General features: G+C 41.8%; 2 protein-coding genes across 2 annotated transcripts in view; both read left to right on the plus strand.

Annotated features, from left to right (window-relative positions):
- The window catches only part of LOC125759901 (twitchin-like), a 105,989-nt gene extending 89,602 nt beyond the window's left edge, over positions 1 to 16,387 (plus strand). Inside the window, exons 26-40 of the mRNA XM_049419348.1 lie at positions 279 to 549; positions 1,788 to 1,927; positions 3,072 to 3,213; positions 4,518 to 4,659; positions 5,442 to 5,566; positions 6,516 to 6,654; positions 7,538 to 7,668; positions 7,812 to 7,898; positions 8,042 to 8,248; positions 9,438 to 9,740; positions 12,129 to 12,286; positions 13,123 to 13,267; positions 14,622 to 14,766; positions 15,739 to 15,875; positions 16,350 to 16,387. Coding sequence (XP_049275305.1) covers positions 279 to 549; positions 1,788 to 1,927; positions 3,072 to 3,213; positions 4,518 to 4,659; positions 5,442 to 5,566; positions 6,516 to 6,654; positions 7,538 to 7,668; positions 7,812 to 7,898; positions 8,042 to 8,248; positions 9,438 to 9,740; positions 12,129 to 12,286; positions 13,123 to 13,267; positions 14,622 to 14,766; positions 15,739 to 15,875; positions 16,350 to 16,387 — 2,310 coding nt within the window. The remainder of the gene's footprint in view (positions 1 to 278; positions 550 to 1,787; positions 1,928 to 3,071; positions 3,214 to 4,517; positions 4,660 to 5,441; positions 5,567 to 6,515; positions 6,655 to 7,537; positions 7,669 to 7,811; positions 7,899 to 8,041; positions 8,249 to 9,437; positions 9,741 to 12,128; positions 12,287 to 13,122; positions 13,268 to 14,621; positions 14,767 to 15,738; positions 15,876 to 16,349) is intronic.
- Positions 15,742 to 21,089, plus strand: part of LOC119404538 (twitchin-like) — a 96,220-nt gene continuing 90,872 nt past the window's right edge. Inside the window, 5 exon segments of the mRNA XM_037671076.2 lie at positions 15,742 to 15,875; positions 16,612 to 16,917; positions 17,061 to 17,366; positions 18,254 to 18,541; positions 19,103 to 19,402. Coding sequence (XP_037527004.2) covers positions 16,623 to 16,917; positions 17,061 to 17,366; positions 18,254 to 18,541; positions 19,103 to 19,402 — 1,189 coding nt within the window. The 5' untranslated portion in view covers positions 15,742 to 15,875; positions 16,612 to 16,622.

Consider the following 21,089-nt stretch of genomic DNA (forward strand, 5'->3'; position numbering starts at 1 on the left):
GTGTTCAACAAGACTTTCACTGATGGCGCACAAATGAGTGCTTATCTGTTCTGTAGGTGTACCTTACAACAGCAGCATTGACCAGTAATCGAGCACTTGCCTTAACTCTAAATGATGTTAGCTAAATTTCACTTCTTGGAATTCTTTTATAAAACACGATGCTTCTTTTTTAATTAACAAATAAGTAATGAGTAACTTCGAACTTGGCTGTATGTAAGCGAATTTCTCGTCCATTGGCATTCTATAACAGTGACTTGTGCGCTGTCTGACCCCTGCAGAAACCAGACGCATTCCTTCAACCGCTGGAGAATGTGCATGTTAAGGAAGGTCGGGACAAGCTAGCCCGCTTCCAGGCTGTGTTTTCAAAGAGCGGTGTGAAGGGCAAGTGGTTCCGCAACCGCCAGGAGATTTTCATGGGCAAGAAGTACCACATGACCAGCCAGGGTGACCTTCATGTCCTTGAGGTCATGAACCCAACAGTGGAAGATGGAGGACGATACACACTCACTTGCCTCGACACCAGCTGCCAGGCACTCCTGGAAGTGGATGGTGCGTATGGCTGCACGTTGCTTTTATATTTTGCCAATGTTTGCACCCAAGAGAATATCACTGTTATCAAGACACAGTTATATACTGAGTCCAAAAGTTCTTGAACCTTTTTGCTAGTCTAGGGTGCAGGAGGCATGCCTTGCCAGATTACATACATGTCGTAAATGGTAGTATACATTCTCGTATGTACACAAATTCCAGCAATAAATTTCAGATGCTTGGTGAGACATTTAAGTAGCTGGTGTCAGTGCAGTTTATTCGAACGGCTAAAGAGCCTGAACTTCTCATGAATAACTTAGCTATAAGTGCCATGTTATGATAAGATATGTTGTTTTAAGCGCGCAGCACTTTAGGGGTCCGGCTTGTCGTCCATTTGTAGATCTCATGTGGCGTTATCACACTCAAAATCAAGTGGTCGATACAGGAATAAAACAAGGCTAGCAGTGCTCAAAATCGAGTTAAAATAAACAAACAAGGTCTAAAATAAAATATAACTAGCAGAAATAACCAAGAATTAATCACAATATTTAACTTTAAATCGCTAAAAACGGTTCAAAAACATGTGGCTGGCACCTGCGCCGCACAAGAGAGGGCGTCACCACCTCGCTCAGTGCACGATTGCTCCTATCACCGGTGCATCTCCGGCACTACATCTGAAGGGGGAACAACCTGACGGAACTCGCTTCGCTGCAGACGACACGTATCTCAACTGCCGTAACAGCGGAAGTCGATAAAGCACAGCAAAAAGTAGCGCGCATGTCGCACGAGTTTGTGGATATTTCTAACAAGATTCTACTCGTGCCGGGGAAACCCTACATGCTTACTTCAAACAGTGACATCATCAATAGTTTCGTAAACGGAACAGTGAGAACTCTGCGAACGAGAATCACTGGGTGCCTTTCTCAGGTTACACAATAGTGGAGCTGCATTTTTTTGGGGGGGCTGCTGTAAAAGATTTTATCTACAATGCAGGAAATATTTCTCACAACCCTATGTTTTTCTACCATTATTGTTTAAGCGTTTATATATGAGCTTTTTCTCGTTTCACAATGCCACGTGGACGGTAGTCCTTGCCTCTCCAAAACTACTGTGCCATTATCTAATAATATTTGCAAAATATTTTGCATATATCTATGAACAAATATTTACAGTGCTTGAAACACATCTGACACTGAAATGTTCATAGCTTCCCTTGATGACTATGCCAATGGTCTTTTGTGCCTGTGGCTTCTGTACAGACCCGGACCCCGTGTACAAATTTGTCAAGAAGCTGCCGTCAAAGTCACAGCAGTACACAACCAAGGAACTGGTGCTCGAATGCAGCACCAACAGCCACAAGGCCCCCGTGCAATGGCTGAAGGATGACAAGAAGATTGCTGTGAGTTCTTCCTAGCACATTACCCTCTGTTCGCGCTCAAGTTTTCTTGCAAACAGCAATTTCCTTCACAAAAGAAAAATGATAATATGAACCCCTTGCCATAGACAAGGTGGGTTGAAGTTCTGGTAAAAATGGCCTAGGTAAAATTGAGCTTGTCCATAATGCTTTTCATTTTCTTGAAGTTCTTATTTTTTCCATCGGTGATACTTTTCATTTTCTTGTATACTACTGCTGAGCTTTAATTTCACAGTAAATGGCCTAAGTTTTTTATAAATAAGCATTTAAAGTACTTTCTACACTGTTTTCGTTTAGAATATTGCCATAGATGAACCGGCCACTTTTGGTAGGAATTCTGTGCTGGTTCCTGCAGGATTTGAAGTTGCAAGTTGGTCTTTACTTCCAATAATATGGGGTAGTTAGGGAAAAAGAAAAGAAAAAAAGAAAACACCCTGCCCCCTAAGATCACAAGACATAATAGCAGCATGGAGCTGCTGTGCAGTGTTGGAAAAGAAAAACACAGAAGCTACATAATTTTGCAGAATAGAAGATAAACACAAGTTCACATATTTCGTAACACAAGACCAGCAACCATAGTTGCACATTTTACAGTTTCATGTCATTACATGTATCACAAAAATGCATAATATAAATATATACAAAAAGCAATCGGCTCAAGCTGATCTGCTCTCCTTAATGGCAACTGACAATATAAGGAGCATGTCAATCCTTCTGCTAAAAACGTGAAAATTCTAATGGGTAAGGTCACGTGTGTCAATTTCGTTAACAGCCCTAGCAAAATTTTTTTAAAGCATTTTTGAGCCGTAATTACTTCTAAAACTGTGCGCTATCCAGCGTTCTGTGTTTCTCGTAAAATGTAAGGGAATGTATTCTTCTGAGCATGACATTTCGATAAGGGACAGATTTTTTTCCTGCTATTGTAATAAAAGTTTCGTAAGAGTCGTTATACAATAAAATCATGCCCAGCTAACATTAAAGATGAAATGACACTTACACATTCTGCGGCATCAGAATTTATAGCGACTCATCCTTAGCATATCAGCTTCAATGCTTCGGCTCTTTACCACGAGCATCATTTGGTGGTTGTCTACTTTGAAATGTATAATTCGTATGTGACCTTTCGCAGGCAAGCGACAAGTACATTATTGAGCAGGACCAATTTGGCAAGAAGATACTGCGAGTTCAAAACTGCACTTTGGATGACACCGGTTTGTACACCTGCAAGATCAGCTCAGAAGAGAAGACCACGTGCAAGGTCACCATTACAGGTAACACGCTTAGGAATGATATCCCGTCTCCCTCTTTAAGAAAGAGAAGAGAATCAAGCAAATTAAATCTTTGCACTATATCAGCTGAGGGCTGCATTTAGTTGAAACAAAAGGCGAGACATGTTGTGCTCATTTTCGTCAATTACCATATATATGTACCGAAACAACAACGGCACACTTGACTATCATATAGTAGAACCCCGCTGTTACGTTCCTCACTGCTGCGTTTTCCCGGCTGTTACGTCGTTTTCCGCCGGTCCCGGCATAGCTCCCATAGGATACAATGTATTGGGAACCCCGCTGTTACGTCATAACTGTCGGACCGTTCCCGTATGATACGTCGCGAAGTGCGCCCGGAGCCGACCGAGTGACTACCAAAGAGAGCGGCCATGGTGCATTTTCACGCAGCTTGGCCTCGTTTGACCGTAATATTAGCCGCATGAGAGGGGCAAGCAACAGAATCTTTCAATTGATGCAAACAAAAGCATGGCCTTCGAGATTCGAATTGCAAAGATGGCGTCTATGACGTAACTGCTCGCGAAAGCAAGGCCTTCGAGATTGGCATTTACTATTGGCAAAGGCATAGCCTCTGAGGTTTGCATTGCACGAACATGGCGTGTATGACGTAATTGCTTGCGAAAGCAAGGCCTTCGAGATTGGCATTCACTTCTGCCATCGCGTTGGCGTAGACTCATCATCATCGTTATTTGTCGGAGAACGGGAGGAGTTCGAGCTGGTTGGAGCTCGCATGGTCGTGCGTGCGGTTCGCGGTCGGACTCGCCGCGCCGGTCGTGATTGCGTGTGCTTAGTTCTTTCATGCCTACAGCTGTTGGTGTTAAAAAAATCACATACGTTGATTACATTTCTGTGGATGAGGCCATCCTAAGCTCCGCGTTTCTATCCATCGACTAGATCGCGGCTGAGCGCGCCAATTTTCGAGCTGCTCGTAAGAATTGAAATAAAATTCTGTACCACTAAATATTTTGCCGTTTTTCCTGTTTTTCGGCTCTTACGTTTCCCGTCTCTTACGTTTATTTCCTACGGTCCCTTCAAAAACGTATCAGCGGGGTTCTACTGTATCAGTTTTGCCTTGGTATAGTTTCTGATTATGTGTGGGCACAAACCTCGTACTGGTATGCATGATCACTATGTCAAATGTTGCTATCATATTCAGCTGTAAGATTCGCACGGCAGCCAAGCTGCATTTTGCAGCCTGCCATGGCTCACTGGTACAATGGTGCTTCCTTGCTTCTTCAGAAGGTAGCAAGTCGTATGTGAGCTGTTGTTTCTACCTCTATTCGCAGAACAAAAGTTCCAGTTCATGAAGGGCCTGAAAAGCTTCAAGATCTTTGAGGACGACTCTGTCACACTTGAATGCGAAGTGGACGAGTGGGAGGCCCCGGTGCAATGGTTCAAGGACGGCAAAGAAATCAAGGGCGACAAGCAGTAAGTACTTTTTACTGCATGCAATTCTCCCTGCAATCAAGACAAGATGACAGGATTCATGTCTTCATAATATAGTGGCACCTAATACGAAAACAGCTTTGCTGTATCCAATGTTCATTATAAATGTACGTCTTTTACTTTGTAATGGCAACGAGACAAAATTTACATACTTTGTTATGTTGGATAATTCTTCATATCTGTCTTTGTTGCCTAAAAGGGAGCGCAAGTGCTTATTAACTGCTTTCACTCATTTTCATTTGGCGGCACTCTACGGTGCATGCATCTCGTATTTTGATTTTCATAGCACAACCATTTCATCCAGGCATCATAATCAGACATTGCTTCAAATAATCGAGGCATTCCACTTCAAAAGAAAAGGCACATTATATGTTAGCCAGCAGTCAACTTTACTTAATCACAACAAAGTTTGCTTTCCTAACAACTGTGTGTTGTGTTCTTTAAAAGATTTGCCAATAATTCTTAAGCTTTCATGCCATTTTTTTATTGTTCAGTTGTTGGGCTGTCTATCACACTTGTATTTATTATTCATCTATCTTAACAAATAACTAGGTCTCAGTAAGTGCTTGTGTCGTTGCCCTTGTTTTCATGTTGCTGTCCCACTTGCACTCTTTTTCGTTACATGTTACCAGCTTGTCTTATAGGTGACCCTTATGAAGTACAAAGAAGGCTCTGCCATTATCATTATTTCCTCCTGATCAATTTATTTAAGCATTACTACATTTCAAGTTGAGTAACGAAGCACAAATGTCATTCTATTGCAGCTACGAAGTGACTGCAGAAGGTCGTAAACGCCGCATCCACATCAAAAAGGCGAAGATCACTGATGAAGGCACATATGTTTGCAAAACCAACTCGGATGAGACAAGTGGAGAAGTTCTAGTGGAACGTAAGTGGAGAAGTAGTTTTTTTTTTTTTAAGTTTCACACACAGTCATCAGTCAGCTGTCATGCACTCTGCACAGAGTGGTGTCTATAAAAGAAACCAGCAGTGACACAGCCATGTGTGTATTGCACATTATGTAGCGCTAGCACCAAACTCAGCAACATACTATATTTGGTAATTTATCACAGGGGATTGGTTCTAATCATATAAAGATTTGGCTAGCATAAGTAAGTGAGAAGAAAATTTGTACTATTCAAAAAGTAGAATCTCGCTAAATGGAACCTGAAGGAACAGGCAAAATATGTCCCATTAAACGAGAGTTTTGCTTACCGGGAGTGATATTTGGGTGTGCACCTCTCAAATACAAAACCAACCAAATTATAGAGGCAGCTGTTTTGTTTAAACAGCAGTCTAAACGATTTTCTTTTACGGAGATCCTACAGTACTTACAATGTCATAATAGCAAGGCCAAACTACCACGATGGTGCTGTAATGAATTCTTTACAATGTGTGAAATGCAACATTCTGCTGACTAATATGAGGTCTCCAGTGCTGCTGTTCTGTTTACACCAGGATTGACATCCGTGTGATACAGTGCTTTGCAGGTGGTTCTGGAATATTTTGTTCTTAGTCTAACCCAGCAAGCCAGCACAATGTTCACCTGTCTGGTAACAGAGAAATGCAACTGTGCATAATGCCATCGATTGTTCCACAGCAAAACCAACGTTCAGTACCTCAGTTGTACGCTCCCATTTGTATGCAAAGCTTTACTTTATTGTGATATATGGGATACAAAGAAACCATATTAAATTTTCATTGTATAACACTTTGACACCTTCCCAAGGACTTTCATTGACTTTCAGTGGAGAAAAACATAGCTCTGTGTTTGAGATGATTGACGTGAGTTGGATGTAGATTTTGTCATCTCACACTTTCTCATTTTTCCATTGTAGCGGCCAACAAGTTCAACAAGAAGCTAAAAGATGTCGATGCTCTAGAGCGAGAGCAAGCCATCCTGGAGGTTGATCTTCTGGACAGGTACGCTCCACTCAAGTGGTTCAAGAACGGCGAGGAGATCAAGCCGAGTGACAGGTGAGGCGATTTCGGTACTTTATGAACAGCTTGGGGACTGCACTCTTTGGTATATATAATTCATTTTACTTCTGTCACATCACTGGCACGGCACACTCCTTCCCTAGCCTCTCAACATTTATATCTTTGAGATTGTGTTGCCACATCTTAGGCTGACAGCCACATTTCCTAGGTGCTAATACAGTCAATACCGAACACTTCCATGCTAATGTACTTCTTGCATCTCCTCATTATAAAGCCAAACCATGCGAGTCTACCATATGGAAGCTTTTCTGCAATGCCTACAACATTCACTCTTTCTCAAAAGCACTAATTTATTGGTGTTTTATATCTTACTGCACAAAATAAAACGATATATATTGGTCACAAAAGCAGAAGCCTGTTTATCAATAAACTTTAGTTGAAAATTGTGTTTGGTCCTGTTTTGTGCTCATGAATATAATACAATTGAAATCTTGTCCTGTAGTAGATGCAAGCTTGTATCATCAAGCTCTTGTCGATATAACATTTATGTGACACAAATGCTGTACAGCAAAGGGTGGTGAGGTAAGTGTTACATGGTGCGATGGGTATTTTTTCCTAATTTATCAATACGAACGACAAGCATTGGCAGCTGTAATACCATGCTGCCACTGGTCTTAGCTGTTCCTTGTATTGTTATTCCACTGTAAAACTGCTTGGGTCATTTTGCTTCTGAGAGACTTGGTCAACATGTCTCAGAATATCTCTATGTTAACTATGATGGAATACTTCCTCATATACCATGGGGAAAGGAGTCACCAGAAAACTGGTGAATGACATTCTTTTTTTCTTTCGTCATCATTTAGCACCAATCACAAGTGCCTAATTTTTTGTTGCTCATTTTCTTGCTTCTGTCATGTAGGATAACCATTAAGCAGCTTGAAGATGGTCGCCACCAACTGATCATTAACAAATGTGAACTTGATGATACGGGCGAATATTCCATTGAGTGCAAGGACCTCAAGTGTGCCTGCAAGCTAAGCGTGACTGAAGGTGAGTCCGTGCTTACGGGTGGCATTCTTTCAGTTTCTGCACTATGAGGACGTCAATTCTCCAATCAGAAACATGCAGTCACAAAAATAGAAGCGCTCTTACTGTTTTATCACAAATGTGAGTTCTTGTATCTCTGTTTTCAGCTGAAAAAGCTCCTGTCATCAAGCTGGACAAAACAGACTACACTGGAGACACTGGAAAGCCACTGACTATCGAGATCCCATACAGCGGTAGGGCTTGTTTCGATACTTTAAATTTCTCATGTGTCGTTCACTGGCATGGCATGTAGGTTACAGTTAATGACACTACTTCCTAAATGTGAACAGCTGCAGCAGTGAAGCTCCATTTGACACGTCTTGTTTCCTTTCTCTAGTGACTGGTGTGAGGACATCGGATGTTGTAGGCAAGTTGCTGCGCAACGGACAGCCTGTCAGCACCAAGGAGGTTGATATTGTCGTGAAGAACGACGTAGTGCTTGTGACATTCAGGAAGCCTGTTCGGGACACTTCTGGTCCCTATGAGTTTTCTCTGAGTAACTCCCAAGGAGAAGCAAAGCTCCCACTCAACATCAACATTCTGGGTGAGTACAAGAACCCAGCTGGACAGCTAATGTATTTTACGCATTTGTGTGGATGCGAGCATGTGTTTAGTAATAAGGCTATCCGTGCTTTCCCATGCAATGCTATTTGCAACTTGATATCGACATTTTGCAAGTCAACCAAGAAATGTCAACATAGGTGGAAAAGTAAGAGCATGCTAGTAAGATACGGAGGTATCGAGGAGTTTGGGGAGAAATATGGCATTTTGATTGTGTTGTGGGTTATGCCGCTTAAAAACTGCAAGAATCCCTACCGAAACTCTAATGCAAACACTAATAGTCTGTATAATTGTCGACACTTATATTGTGTTTTATTATTAAGCTAATGGGACAAGACTTGTCTGTGCTAGTCATGGTCTACTAGTGCTTATGCTGGGATAAAGGCATTATGTCTATCTAGCCAGTGCACAAGTGTACCAGGAAACTAAAGCCTGCATTAAGCATGCCACAGGGACATGCATGGGTCCGACCTTGTTAAAGATCGCTTTATTCTTATGAGCTGAGTAGTTGTCGTACCAAACTAATTTAAGCCTATTTGATCTTTCCAAACTTCTACAAAACGAATACAGCACTAATAAGTCTAAAAACTCATTCACACCTGTAACTAGTACCGGTCATGCGACCAAGTTATTCATAAAGCGTCCGGTCACAAATGGTCACAATGGCCACTTTGGTCGAAAAGCGACTGCTTTGTCTCAGTCGCTCACTGCTTGATTTTTTAGTTAGGCGACTGCAGTCACAAATCTCTGAACCAATCAGATGATAGGAACAGAACGTCAGCTTATTATGTGAGGCAATGGCAACACGAGCGATCTCGAATTCAGTGAGTTGACAGGTATAGGTCGCACTAGCAGGTGTGAATATCGGTTGCCTTGTGTTGCTTTTTGGTCGCCAGTTGCAAATGCTCACGCGACCGGTGCTAGTTGCAGCTGTGAATACCCTAAGAAAACAATGTTAACAACAATACAAATATCTAATAGAATTTCGCTAGGGTCTGTTGACAACTACCATGCAACATGATAGTGACAAAAAGAAGTTCATGCATGCATGGTATTGTGCATGTGTAGTTCTTGCATTTTCTTTTCTTCTGAAGGGGTTCGAGGAGTGTACTTCTGTGATAAGTGAGCAGAGTTCATGCTGTCATATTTCATGTGCCATTCTTGAACTCCAGACGTGCCCCAGCCACCCGAGGGTCCCCTTGAGGTCACCGACATCTACAGGGATCGCTGCAAGCTCAAATGGAAGCCACCAAAGGACACTGGTGGTGTCCCACTGCAGCATTATGTGGTGGAAAGGCAGGACCTCGGTGTCAGGGGAGGCTGGACCGAAGTCCTCACTACTGAGGACACTCACGCAGATATTACGGACCTGACACCTAAGAAGGAGTACAAGTTTAGGGTGCGCGCTGTGAACAAAAAGGGCGCATCAGAGCCGCTCAATGCCGACAGAACAACGTTGGCCAAGGATCCGTATGGTGAGTTTTATAAAGCTTGGTCGCAGTCTTACACGTGCGAAGACACGAAACTGCAAGAAGCTGCTGGCTGCAAACACACGACACTGTCCGAACAAGAACACAGCGAACACAACAGGAATGCAGTGGCATTTCGAACATGTGTGGCTCGAAGAAATCAAACTGAAAGGAGTTTCTGGCTGCAGACACACAATATAATTTGCTTGAACAAGAACATCGCAAACACAGTAAGAACATGAAATTTCGCCTTGACAATAGTGGTTCTCCATACCCTGGAACTTGCCACCTAAAGGCCTCACTCCTGCATTGAACTACTCAGGCCTATATGAGCATCAGACTGCTGAGCAAGGATGTGGCGCTCATGTCTGTTGTCTGAGTTCGTACAAAAAAAGATGTGCTGCTTAGAGTCTGCAGAGTGCTCTAGTTGGAGCCATCAATGTGGCAGCTGCAAGATACAAAGCTGTCAATGAAACTACAGCACTGCTGGTTGGAAGTCTATCCAGCAAAGACATACTACGACTATGAAACCTTCAAAGTCACACTTTGCCAGATCACAGCTGGCAAAAAATCACAGATGCTCACCAGGTCATGCCTTCCAGATCTCCCAGACATCCACGAGATCACACCCACCCTATTTTCCTATTTCACCAAGCTCCATACAAAATGCTTCCTCCAAATGCACCCTACTCTCTTTAAAAATACAATGATCAAGTTCAGAATCACCACTGCCAGACCTTCTAGAAACCTACTGGATCACACCTGACAAATTTCTCAGACACATCGACAAATCACCGCTGTCGAACCTTCCAGACAACTGCCAGATCAAACCTTCCAGTCTCCTAGACACCCACAACATCACTGCGGGCAAATGCTCATCCAACTTCATCGTACCCATCATTCCCTGATCCACATCAGTGCTTGCTTCTCAGCATGAGCTTGTGGGACATGGCACAAGACAAAGAAAAAATTTTAAAAAAGCATCATTGACTGTTACTATACAGCATTAGTCAGCCATATTCAGTATTGACATAAACATGCAGATATGAAACCCTTGTTAGTCATAATTATGCACATCATGCACTTTCATTGTTAATGAAACGATATTTGTTTTTATCCTACATAAACCTTATTGTTCACAAAATGACAGTACTTTAATACCACCCACCTTCAATGGCGGATACTTCCATTGCTAAGTGTGCTTTTTTTCTGTCTTTTCTTTACCTGCTGCTACTGAAAGGGGTCCTGAAGCACTTTTCCAAGTAATCATAAAATTACCTCAGTATCGAAATTTATTGGCTTGTGAATCGATCTGTGCAAAAATTTTTGAAGTGCGAGCATAGTTAGAGATTTTCGTTGCACACTTTACGCGCTTTCTCTCTTCCTTTGTCTTAACAAGTGTGCTGGAAGCTACATAGGGGGAGATGTCAAAGAGGCGAGAAGCTACATCAGCGTGCATCAGGAACTTCAGTGTGCGTCATGAAATGCATTCACCCACTACTAGTAGTGCGATTCCAATGTGCGCTTGTATTGCTACTGTGTAATTTTAGCTACTACAGTGGAATCTCATTGACACGTTTTTCACAGGAACCAGAAAATAAAATGTAATATGCAAAAATCGTATTAACGAAAGGGGTTAAAAAAAAAGGAGGAAAATATGCTTACTCCATCAGCAACTCACTTTTACGGAGCAACATTGTAGTAGCTGGTCAATTTGCGATGCATTTTTTTTTTATTTTTTCGCCGCAAAACCGACGCTGCTGTGGCCTTGGTGGCTGTGCAATGTGCATATTGTGGTCTGTTGGAAGAATAAATGTAGGATTTCTAGATATATTGGTTAAGATCCACTTTCACGGTCGTATTATCCAATCTTGGGCCAAAATGTGGTCGTATTAAATGCATGAAAATGCATTATTTCCAAGGGACGTTGGCTGGGAATAAAAAGAAAAACATAGTAGGCCGAAAAACATATTATGCAAAATTGTATCAACGAGATTTCATTGTATAGAATGTGGTGCAAGCACATGGCGGCACCCCGAGGCAAGAAGCATGTCTGATCCAAATGCCGCTCCAGATTTATGTCAGCATTGGGCAATAGCTGCAATATGCTAAAATAGAGTCGCCACCAGCAGCTTTAAACAGAGTGAGTACGGGACTCTGCATGCAGAAAGAACGCTTGACAAAGTGGCAACTTTGGGCTCCACTTGTAAACTCTATATGCCGGATGTAAACTCTATATGCTGGACTACAAAATTTGGCTGATCTGTTAGTAGCAGTGCATACCGTTCGTAAAATGTTTTTTTTTCTCACAATCATTGAGGGTTGGTTCAGGACCTCTTTAATGCGTCGGAATGTGGTGAAAACCATCTCACGCACTTCCCTATTTGCTTGTAGACGAACCCTCCAAGCCTGGAAATGTTGAGGTCACTGACTGGGATGCAGACAGGGTCGATCTGAAGTGGGATAAGCCTGAAAAGGATGGTGGCGCACCCATTGAAGGATACGTCATTGAGTACAAGGACAAGTTCTCCAGGGACTGGGTTCCTTGTGCTGTAAGTGCTTACTGTCGCATAGAATTGGGTTTCTTCTCAAGCACATGCATGATTGCATCGTCTATGAGCTAAGGCATATTGTTATTATAATCACTGTCTGTAAATTCTTTACTATTACAATTGACGTAATCCAGAGTTCTTGCGTAATTGTGTCTGTAAAATTGTGTCTGTAATAAGAACATATAAATGTGAATGTGTGTATGGTTGATAAAAACATCAATAGAGATTCGTCAGCGTTGTTCTTTCTGAATTTTTCGCACGTTCTGAATGAGTGAAAGTAATTCATTCCAGGAAATCTTTGCAGGGTGAAGCACTACACGTTCGCCACTAGCAGGGGCTTCATAAAAAAAGAGTACTGTACTTGCAGTAGGCATTGTAGGATAGTTTGAAACAGCCAGTGTTATGCGCACAGTCGTTCGTTTCCTTACGGCACGGTTGAGGCATGCACTGAGAACCAAAGCTAGACTAGCAATTTAGAAGACGACGTGCACGGGGCCCGATTACGCTATCGCATTCTACTCTTGAAGGCAAAGCTCAAGCGTCCTCCAAGTTTTTTTTTTTTCTGCATTTCATTTTATCAGGCTTGGGGAATTTCTTCACGCGATGAGAAGCCTGCCCAGCCCTAACTTAGATAACCTATCTTTGTTGCAAAAAAAATAGCCTTTTCAGTTTATTCCAGGTGTGCCAACCAAGTTCACTGTTCAGTTGTTGTTTTTCTTTTTTTTTTCAAGTTTTCATTGCCTGGATTAAATGACGTGCCATCTCATTAGGATGTGCCCTGCTGTCATTTTGAAATGCGTAAAAATTGTGACCTTATTTTATTTTACGTTGCGCAGAAACTCCCAGCTGACAAAACTGAAGGCAGAGTGTCCGACTTGAAAGAAGGCGTTCAATACGAATTCCGTGTGCGCGCTGTTAACAAGGCCGGGCCTGGTGAACCCAGTGATCCTACAAAGCCGATTATCTGCAAGCCGAGATTTGGTAAGGAATACAACCCCACTTTCACGAAGTAAACATTGAAATTATTTAATACTATGGCTGTGAGTGAGAACAGACCCTGTGGTGCCCAATGAATTCCATTCTCTACAAAGCTCTTGCAAATCCAGGTGATTGTCCTTTGACTATTATAGCACCATTGTCAAGTCAAGTCAAGCTTATCGCGAAAGTTATGTTCAGGTTTCATGGTCAGAATATTACAGCAAGGGGTCCAAGATTTGTGAGAAAACTGTCTGGTGGTCCTCATATGATTGCATAAATAGCATAACTACACAAAACAGCAAAAGTATGTACAAATAAACAATATGAATAACAATTAGGTAATTTGATTATAGTATATAAGATATATAAGTATATAAGTATATAAGTATATATATACATACGTCAATGATAATGCTAACTAATGAAACACATTTGAACAAACAGAATAGCAACTAGTAGTAACAAGAATCATTAACCTGACATTAAATATCTATCTCGATTCATTATGAGTAACATCAATTACCTAGTACACAAAAAGGAAATACGTGCTGTAAAATGACAGGCATATTGACAGTTCGTTAGAAAATTCAAATGAGTAGGGCAACTTCTGAATGAAATATTTCTTGCTATGTGCAAAGAATGGATGAATATTGTGCAATAGCGTTATTATTGTTTTCTCACAACTGCCATAATGCTAGGTATAACGCATGAAAATATGAAGGATGCAAGAGGCACTTACATTCAGTGCACCTGAGTGTCTTTAATGTGGCTTTAATTAGCTACTGCATTTTAAATGTAAACTATTTTTCCTGTGAATGTTATTAAACTTTAGTTGAATTGAATTTAATCATAGTCATGCTGGATGCATCATGTCCAACTGCCATGACAAGGTGCAGTACTGGTTAAGACTGGTTAAGTCCACTTGGCAAGTGCGGATTAGAGGCCACCAGGATGTATTTTGTGTTTCTTTCAATGTATCCACCAAATAATTTACTTCATATTTCAGTTTGATTTTGGAATTTGATTGAACTCTTTTGTGGAATGGTGACTGCTAATTTTTTAAAAATGAAAAACAATGACGTTCTTGTTGCACCTGGATTAGAAAATCTATGTCTTGTAGCATGTGTTCTTTCAAACATGATATGTTTATAGTGTGTGTTTTATAGAACGTGTTCTTAAAAACTTTGAAAAAGCATTGCTCCATAATTATACATTCTTGCGAGTTATTTATAATGTGATCAGTTTTCTATTTCATAACTTGATCATTTTAGTGCTGAGCACATCGTTTGATTATGTTTGACTGCTTGTCTTTCTTAAACTTCTCACTGGGATCTGTGTGTTTCTTCTAACCATACAGTGAAGCCATTTATTCTGGGTGATGGATTGAAGAACCTGACTATCAAACGAGGTGCCACGATCAAGTATGAGATCGAGTTCAAAGGTGAACCTCCACCAGAAGTTTTGTGGGAGCGCAACAGCACACAGCTAAAGGCCACTGACAGGCAAGTACCCTCTGAAAACAGGCCTGTGTCTTTGGTGGAGCTAGCAATCTCTTTCTAGAGGCTCGAAGTTGCTAAGTATCCTCGTATGTTTTGTTTGATTTTATTGTATTCCTTTGGAATGCAAAGCTGTCAAGCATTTCTTTTTTTTTTTTTGAAGGATAAGTGCTGTATATATGCAGTATCGAAAATTTTTAAAAATCACTCAAATATAAGCTCAGGGGCATCAGTTATGAACTGATGTACGAGGGGATGAAACTATGACTATCGATCAAATGCCATGTAAGCTGCCACAGGTACATGATAAAACATGTCGTAATACTGGCCTAATTAACTCTTTCGCTACCGTAAAAAAAGAAGAAAATTGTACCAAATTTACCAAACATTTTTTAGGTCAATTTGTAGAACTTTTTTTTTCTGAGTAAAACGGTGCCATTCTTTCAATTCAACGGGGTTCCTTTATTTTATTAGTTGCGTAAAAAAAGATAACTGGAAGATGGCTTCACCACATGGCAATACAATGAAAGATGGCTATAAAATGAAAGCCGAGACACAAATGGCATAACATGGACAAGTGTGGCCATTTAGCGTCAAGAAACACAACTATGACGAGTGCAGTTGCCATTGGTTCGATGTTGGACCAATTTCTGTTGATGACACGTACAGTCATCATTGGTCATTTTGGTGCAAAATTTCATGGCAACTATACTTGTCAATGGGAGTGAAAGGGTTAAATTTCTTACCAAAGCATTGTTTTAACATAAAAACTTTGTGTGATGGATGCCTTTTGTATGCTTCTCGCATAAGCATTGAAATTTTATTATTTTTCCTAATTCATACATTTACTTGAGGGCAAACATATTTTGTTACACCGATAGACACCATGCAGTAACTTGCGGAGGTGACATAACCTTGTACAATGCACTGTTGGCACCAGGCAATGCTGATCCTATCTTTATGACTTCTGTCCCTCAGGACAACCATTGAAATTAAGGACACTTCGACGACCTTCGTAACGAAGAACGCCGTGCGGGCTGACAGTGGTCGATACACACTCAAGTTGACCAACAGCAGTGGAACAGTCTTCTCCGAGGCAGATGTTGTTGTTCTAGGTATGCTATGTCTTCCATTCAGATATTATGGCGTTCATCTTTTAGCAAAGCCACGCCGAAGCGACCACTTAGCCTTGCTATACCAATGTGGTTCAGCTTTATGTTTTAATAACTGCAGTATAATCCACTGAAATCTAACTTATAGAGACAGAGGAAAGTGTTATATTTAGCTAAGGCTTTGTTTAAGCAAATAACATAAAAATGAAGAACAGGCATATTGTTTGAAAACCCTCAAGTGTTGATTTTACTATGCTGAACAAACATGTTATTTTGTTTTTGCTTTGAATATTACTTCTTCTGTACATAAAACCACTTATACTCAATTATGTGATCTTAACTGCCTTTTCTTCCCAAATCTATAGGAAGACGCTGCGGCACAGAAATTGAGCAACAGGAACAGTACCTTTTTCATTGGCTCATGTTGAGCCAATGCATGAATATCAAATTTGGTCTTTGAAAAGGCTGCCATTTCAGGCAGTGTGTCTCTTTCATTCACTTTGGATTACCTGTGACAATGTGAATTTTATAATACTACAACACTTTGTCATGCTTCGTCATGAGATGGAAAACAGTGTCACTCGTAGTGGCTTTATTCCTTGTATTTAGTAGCATTTCTTGAAGTACTTTAGAGAGGAATTTGCTAAAACCTACAACACTCTGATTTAGCAATGGGCCTATAGTTCTGCAACGTATCCAAGAAGTTTTACAACAAGCTACTTGTTGCATTATGCTGCAGACAAACCTGCCATGCCCGGAGGTCCGCTGAAGCCGGAGAAAGTCCGCGCGGATCACGTCGAACTTTCGTGGAAACCGCCTCCCGACACGGGTGGCCAGGAGCTGAAGGGCTACGTTTTGGAGAAGATGGACACGGATACAGGACGCTGGGTGCCAGCAGGAGAGGTTGGTCCCAGAGAGACCAAAGCTCGCATCGATGGCCTCCAGAAGGGCAAGAAGTACAAGTTCCGCGTCAAGGCTGTCAACAAGGAGGGCGAGTCGGAACCTCTGGAGACGGGAGAGGAAATTGCTGCCAAGAACCCATACGGTAAGAATTGTGTTCCATTTTGTAAGCTACGCAAATAGGCAGCATGAGTGCTGAACACTCTTCTTTGCCAGCTGGTGCCACGTAGCACGTCTTCTTTTTTACGAGCTCTTGTGCTGATTAACAATACTTGTCCGCTTTGGTAGATGAACCTGGCAAGCCAAGCAAGCCAGAGATTGTGGACTACGACAACACGAAGGTTGACCTCAAGTGGGACAAGCCGGAGAATGATGGCGGGCGTCCCATTCCTGCAGTACATTGTGGAGAAGAAGGAGAAGCACAGCTCGGACTGGGTGGAGGCCCTCAAGACGCCCGGCGACAAATGCGAGGCCACCTGTGGATGGCCTCAAGGAGAACTCCGTCATGCAGTTCCGGGTACGAGCTGTCAACAAGGCCGGTGTGGGAGAGCCCAGCTGAGCCCACTGAGAACCACATCGTCAAGCACCGCAACCGTGAGTGGCCAGCTCTACTGTGCATGAATGAAAAGCCGTGCTGCAGAGATGTACCGCTGAGTTGAAGTGATGCCTGAGAAATTAATGCAGGAGTCAGATTATGTAACAGCTTCATCCAGTAAGACATGTTCAGAACATGCTAACGGCATAGTTGGTTGGTTTAGGTTTCTTGCAGTTTTCCACTGGCCTGGCACACTGGGCCAGTTATTGCTCTGCTCGTTCATCTTTTTCACTGTTCTAGATTATTCTACCAAATATCTATTAGTCCAGTGTCATGTAAAGATTCAAGTACAAGGTGTGAAACCTATTTGCACACTATTCTCCAGCCTTTCGCAAAAATTCCCTGCTGCTCAGACGCATTTGGATATCCCCTTTATTGTATAGTGTCTGACAGAGTATTCCTTTCTTCACTGAAGTGCCACCAGAAACAAGTTAAGTGTTTGATGTCACCAATTTTTTTTTTTTTCTCAGTCTCTGTGCCTTAAGGCGTGCAATAGCACCTGCATTCTAGTGGCATATTGTATTGTAAGTTAAGGCACCCGAAATCTGGCTCCAGCTGACGAAACTAAACAAAAAAAAAAATTTCATTATTTAATACTGTTAGAAATTGCCATGAACACAGAAGCATCGGTTTGGCCAATGCATATTCACATTGTTGGTTCATGCTGCCATACTAAGAGACCAACAAAGCATGCTAACCAGCAAGCTGACAGCATCTAGGCAGAAAACAGTTGGGAATAATGCTAAAAAAGTAAATATGAAAATGTAAGTTTTGACAAAGGGCAAATGCCGGTTGGTTGTTTTCAAGTTCGTCATGCATGGTTCGTCTACTGGAGTTTGCACAAATGAACATTAATGGCTTCTTTTCTGCATTTTCTTTTTTCCAGTGAAGCCTCGCATTGACCGCACCAACCTGAAGAACATCATCTTGAAGGTGGGGAGGTCTCACACTTTTGAGGTCGACATCATTGGTGAGCCGCCACCAGAAGTGGTCTGGACGTTTGGCGAGGGACTGCAGAAGCTCAGCCCTGATGAGAACACTACCATTGAGAACAAGGAATATCATTCCACCTTTGGCATAGTGAAAGCTCTTCGCAAGCAGTCTGGCAAATACACCATCACTGCAACCAACAGGAATGGAAAGGACTCGGTTTCAGTCGACATTACTATACTAGGTGAGTGTCACTTTTTTGTTTTAACTCACTTGAGTCAGTGAATGTTGTTCAAAATTCACTTTATTTCAAGTTATGGCTTCTCTGTTTAGTTTAGAATGCCTCTCTTTTGAGAGACAGTATTCTTGATAGTCTACATAGCTAGTCTTTAGGATAGCTAAGTGTCTTTGTGGTCTTGTAGAAATACAGTAGTTGAGAACAAAGATTTTTATTTGATAAAAATACCGTTACATTGGCTGTTAACGCAACCAGAGGTGTTGTATGTTTGAATGAGAAAAACCTAGGCTCATTACTTAATTGCAGAGTGATCAGCTCTTTCATGTCACGAGTTCAAATTTTCAGTATGTGAACTGCAATCAGTGCATGTAGCCTAAGCCGATTGAACTATTTCATCTCACTTTCTCTGTCTTTCTTTTTACCAATGTGTTTATGGAGAACCAAGGTATTTATAGAATTTTCCCAAGCAGTACTCGCATATTTTTTACCAATGTATTTATGGAGAATGAAAGTACTAATAGAATTTTCATAACCAGTACTCGCAATTTTTCTCTCTCTTACCAAAAGGCAAACCAGCCAAGCCCGAAGGACCACTGGAGGTCAAGGATGTCCACAAGGAGGGCTGCAAGCTCAAGTGGAACAAACCGAAGGATGATGGTGGCTGTCCACTGCACCATTACGAAGTTGAAAAATTGGACAAAGAAACTGGTCGCTGGACCCGCGTTGGCAAGACAGACAAGCCAGAGATTGAGGTCACTGGCCTGACCCCCAACAAGGAGTACCTCTTCAGGGTCGTTGCTGTCAACGACGAGGGTGAATCCGAACCACTGGAGACGCTCCAGGGAACCGTAGCCAAGAACCCGTACGGTAAGTGCTGGCCTCATGAGGAATCATTAAAAAATTTTTCGTCATTGTTTCGTGCTGACGTTAACTGGTTGGATAACAGGTACCACTCCTTGAATTGCTTAAGCTTAGTGCACCTTTCAGTTATCACGATGAGGGGCTATGATAAGCAGAATAATGAGTACATGGGCTTAAAAGCATCGTTTTCACAACTTGTGGGGAAGTGTGCAGGATCTTGCCACTTGCTTCAGGATTGCGTTGGCACTGAATACATGCATTCTTCATTTTATGTGCTGCATTTTTTATTCTGTTTGCAATTGGCCTTACTTCTCTCAAGGCATTACATTGGGTTACGCAAGACTAACTAATAAAATTGTCAGTTGGCTGTCTTTTTTTTAAATTTATTTATCTATTGATTTCATGATACCATAAATCCTATCAGGGATGTTTACAGGAGCGGGTTAGAAGGGTCTATGGACATTGTGGTATAGGCATTCATATAAGTATACGGTAGGGTGACTAGAAAGTGTTGGAGATAAAGATAATGGATTTACATTAATCACATTAAGTATGGTGAAAAGGTAATGCATAGTTGACTTATCTCAGTTGCATATAATGCACCGTAAAAGGAAGAAAAGAAAGCCGAGCACAGGATATATAAGATTGATAACGTCATGCACAAGATCACATCATAGGTTTCTAATACACCTGGTAGGTAAGACAATGATAGACACAATAATGATAGCATCACTTACCTACTCGTTGCTGACAGCACAGTCTGGCCAGCTAGTTCAACAAATTTATCCATAGTGGGCTATGCGACCACTGTCTAGGCTCATTATTCTCATTGCTAATACCACTTCAATTGGTCTATGATAAGTGCATTCTCTAGAGCAGGGGTCTAAAACTCACCTCAGCTAGCAGGTCGCAGTCACGAAATTTAGTCACTCGCTGCGACAGTGAAAAAGGTAGGAGGCTGGGGATGAATTTGAACAGAATGTCAGCTAACATTGCCATTGAAAGAAGGCCTTTCCCATATCCCATATAGTTGTCATTTCTGAAGGGGATTTGACGTCGGGATTCGAGAAATTGTTGATGCTGATCTCCATCCAGAATGACTGAAATCTGGGCAACAATTCTGAACTCGAGTTTTTGTTCCACGGTTATGTTTCATCACATGGTGACTGCACGGAAGGCCTCATAGAAAAAATGCTTGAGACCAGTCCTGTCTGTGTTTCTCATAGACATACTTATTAAGGAAATAAAAAAAGTATGAGACAAAGACAGCCATGTGTGGGCCAGGCTGCTAGCAATAGGTTCACAGGCCGCAAGTTTGAGACCTCTGCTCTAGAGAGTGTCGTGTAAGGTACAAAACATACATCAACTATGGCTATCTCCTAGACGAGCCAGTGACGAGGTGGAGGTCCCAACAAAACTTTTTCCGCAATATTCTGAAAGCTCTGAGCAATTTTTTATGCAAGACGCAACTCGCCAACAGACTGTAAATAGTTTTTGGGCATTCAAGGTTTTGTTTCATCACCACCTTCATCCTCATCATCAACACCTTCTCACTGCTATCTTTTCCTCGCTTTCCTAACGCTGAGTAGGAGGTCAGAAAATTGATTCAGGCCGACCTCCCAGCTTTTAGATGCGAAGTATCTTAAGGCGGAGCTCAATCCGGTGGTGGTGGTGGTGGTGGTGTGCGGCGTGA

The sequence above is a fragment of the Rhipicephalus sanguineus genome, chromosome 9 (assembly GCF_013339695.2).
Source record: "Rhipicephalus sanguineus isolate Rsan-2018 chromosome 9, BIME_Rsan_1.4, whole genome shotgun sequence".
NCBI lineage: Eukaryota > Metazoa > Arthropoda > Arachnida > Ixodida > Ixodidae > Rhipicephalus > Rhipicephalus sanguineus.